Consider the following 2,500-nt stretch of genomic DNA (forward strand, 5'->3'; position numbering starts at 1 on the left):
GAAGGGTAAACCCTACGGTATGGGGACAAAATGTCCCCACAAAGATGGCAATATCCAAAATCCTTGTCCTTGTGGGGACATTTTTTGGTCCCCATGAGGAAACAAGCTTATAAATCATACAGAATGAACTTTTGTGAAAATGTAAAAGAGCAGACAGTTGTGTGTGATTGTTAGGGGTAGGGGTAGGGAATATGAGATACAGTTTGTACAGTATAAAAACCATTGCGTCTATGGAATGTCCCCATAAAACATGGAAACCCAACGTGCGTGTGTGTGTGTGTGTGTGTGTGTCACTGTATAATCACTGCAGCTTCATTTACAGACACAGACTAGATGTTAATTATACAGCAGCTTCTCTCTCTCTCGGGATCATTAGAGGAGTGTTAACTCTTTAATTAGCTTACTATACCTCAGTCATTTAAACAGTCCTAGTGTCCAGATGTGTAAAGAGTACCTGAAAACCATACTTAAGTAAAAGTACAGATACCTTGCAGTGAAAATGACTCCTTTACAAGTTTCAAGTCACCAATTACAAAACAACTTGAGTAAAAGTCTTAATCAAGAAGCCATGTTGAGAAGTTTCAGTAAGTAAGGGAAAAAATGCAGAAGATATACTAGATTCAATGCCCTGTAAATGGTAATATTGCTTCTTCTGTCAGAAACAAACTGCTGCAGAAAAAGTTATGGTGCCATGCAGAATGTGATGTGTAATTGCATTAGTCATTACACATGTAGTGGAGTAAAGAGTACATATACTTGTTCAAAAATGTAGTCAAGTAGAGAGTAAAAGTTGCTAATATCTTTAATACTCAGTACAACTACAAAGTTGGCAAAAAGATACTTAAGTACAGTAACTAATTACATTTACTCCAATACTTTACACCACTGCTAGTGTCAAATGTAGTTTTCTCTGTTGTTGAAATGTTTGAATATGTTAATGATGTCTTGACTTTCTTTAGTGTCTTTTATAACCAAATCCTTCAATAGAATAGAATTATTATAATAGAATGTTACTGACAGTTCAGTGTCAAGGCAGTTATTTCCCAGCATATAAAACTTATATAAACCCTAAATAAATCCACCTAAATCAATATATTCAAAATATCTTTCTGTCTGTCTTTCTCAGATGAACGGTATGGATGGAGATGTTGAATATGAGGAAATCACCTTGGAGAGGGTTTGGATTTTTTTACAACTTTTTTATGATAAGTTATATAAATGTACGTGTACAGTATGTGAACGATGTGCATGTGTGTTCAGGGCAACTCTGGTCTAGGCTTCAGTATAGCCGGTGGGACCGATAATCCTCATGTTGGAGATGATCCCAGTATCTTCATCACTAAAATCATTCCAGGAGGAGCAGCGGCCCAGGACGGCCGACTGAGGTAACACACACACACACACACATGTCTGGTTTATTATCTCTGTGGGGACAGTCCATAGGCGTAATGTTTTGTATACTGTACAAACTGTATATTCTATCCCCTATCCCTAACCCTATCCCTAAACCTAAAGATCATAGAACACTTTTTGCATTTCTAGATTTTTAAAAAATATTGTTCTGTACAATTTATAACCCTTTTGTGCCCGTGAGGACCTCAATTTTGGTCCCCACGGTGACACGACTTCCCATGTGTTGGTGTGTATTCAGGTTTAGGTCCCCACCGGGATATACTCTCAACTCAACTTTATTTATATAGCGCTTTTTACAATTTTCATTGTTACAAAGCAGCTGTACATGAGACACATTGACTATAAGCAAAACAATTAAAGTTGTACCTGCAAAAACAAGAAAAAGGTGAAAACAAAGAAGACAGACATACCCACATACAAAACACTCCACACACACAATATGCACACGTACTAACACACAGACACACACACGGACGCACACACACACGGACGCACACACACACGGACGCACACACACACACACACACACGTACACAGACAAGTATGCGCACACACAAAGACACGCACACACACGCTCAGTGAGAGCACACATTTAAGATAAAGGAGAGAGAAGCACAGGTCAAATATAACAGACTATAAATTCCTATATGCAATATTAATTAAGTAAAACTTTAAAATATACAAACATGAACACACACACACTCACACACTGTGAAACATCATTCAGTATTCTTTAGGGCTGCAACTAACAATTATTTTGATAATCGATTAGTTGGGCGGTTATTTTTTCGACTGGTCGATTAATCGGATAAAAGTTTAATTAGATCTTTTGTTTATTATGACTAAATCAGAGATGGGAAAAGTATACACAACTGAACTCATTTGCCTTCTCCCAAAATGTTGTGGATGTCTCCCTAATTAACACACCTGCTGAGTTGATTCAGGTGTGTCATATTATAAGCAGCCAACAATAGTCTCTCCCAAACGTGGGAGGGATGGGGCGGTTGGCCAAAGAAATATATTTTTGTATCATTTAAAGTGAGATATTTGTCATTCAAATGTAGTGAAGTACAGTAAAGTATCCAGA

The 2,500-nt window shown here is 37.4% G+C and overlaps 1 protein-coding gene across 6 annotated transcripts in view; it reads left to right on the top strand.

The window, feature by feature from the left end:
• The window catches only part of dlg4b (discs, large homolog 4b (Drosophila)), a 40,189-nt gene that overhangs the window by 16,293 nt on the left and 21,396 nt on the right, over nucleotides 1-2,500 (top strand). For all 6 annotated transcript variants that reach the window (XM_057320182.1, XM_057320183.1, XM_057320185.1 and 3 more), the window contains 2 exons: nucleotides 1,127-1,177; nucleotides 1,261-1,385. In XM_057320182.1, coding sequence (XP_057176165.1) covers nucleotides 1,127-1,177; nucleotides 1,261-1,385 — 176 coding nt within the window. The remainder of the gene's footprint in view (nucleotides 1-1,126; nucleotides 1,178-1,260; nucleotides 1,386-2,500) is intronic.

Source organism: Triplophysa rosa, linkage group LG21 (genome assembly GCF_024868665.1).
Source record: "Triplophysa rosa linkage group LG21, Trosa_1v2, whole genome shotgun sequence".
NCBI lineage: Eukaryota > Metazoa > Chordata > Actinopteri > Cypriniformes > Nemacheilidae > Triplophysa > Triplophysa rosa.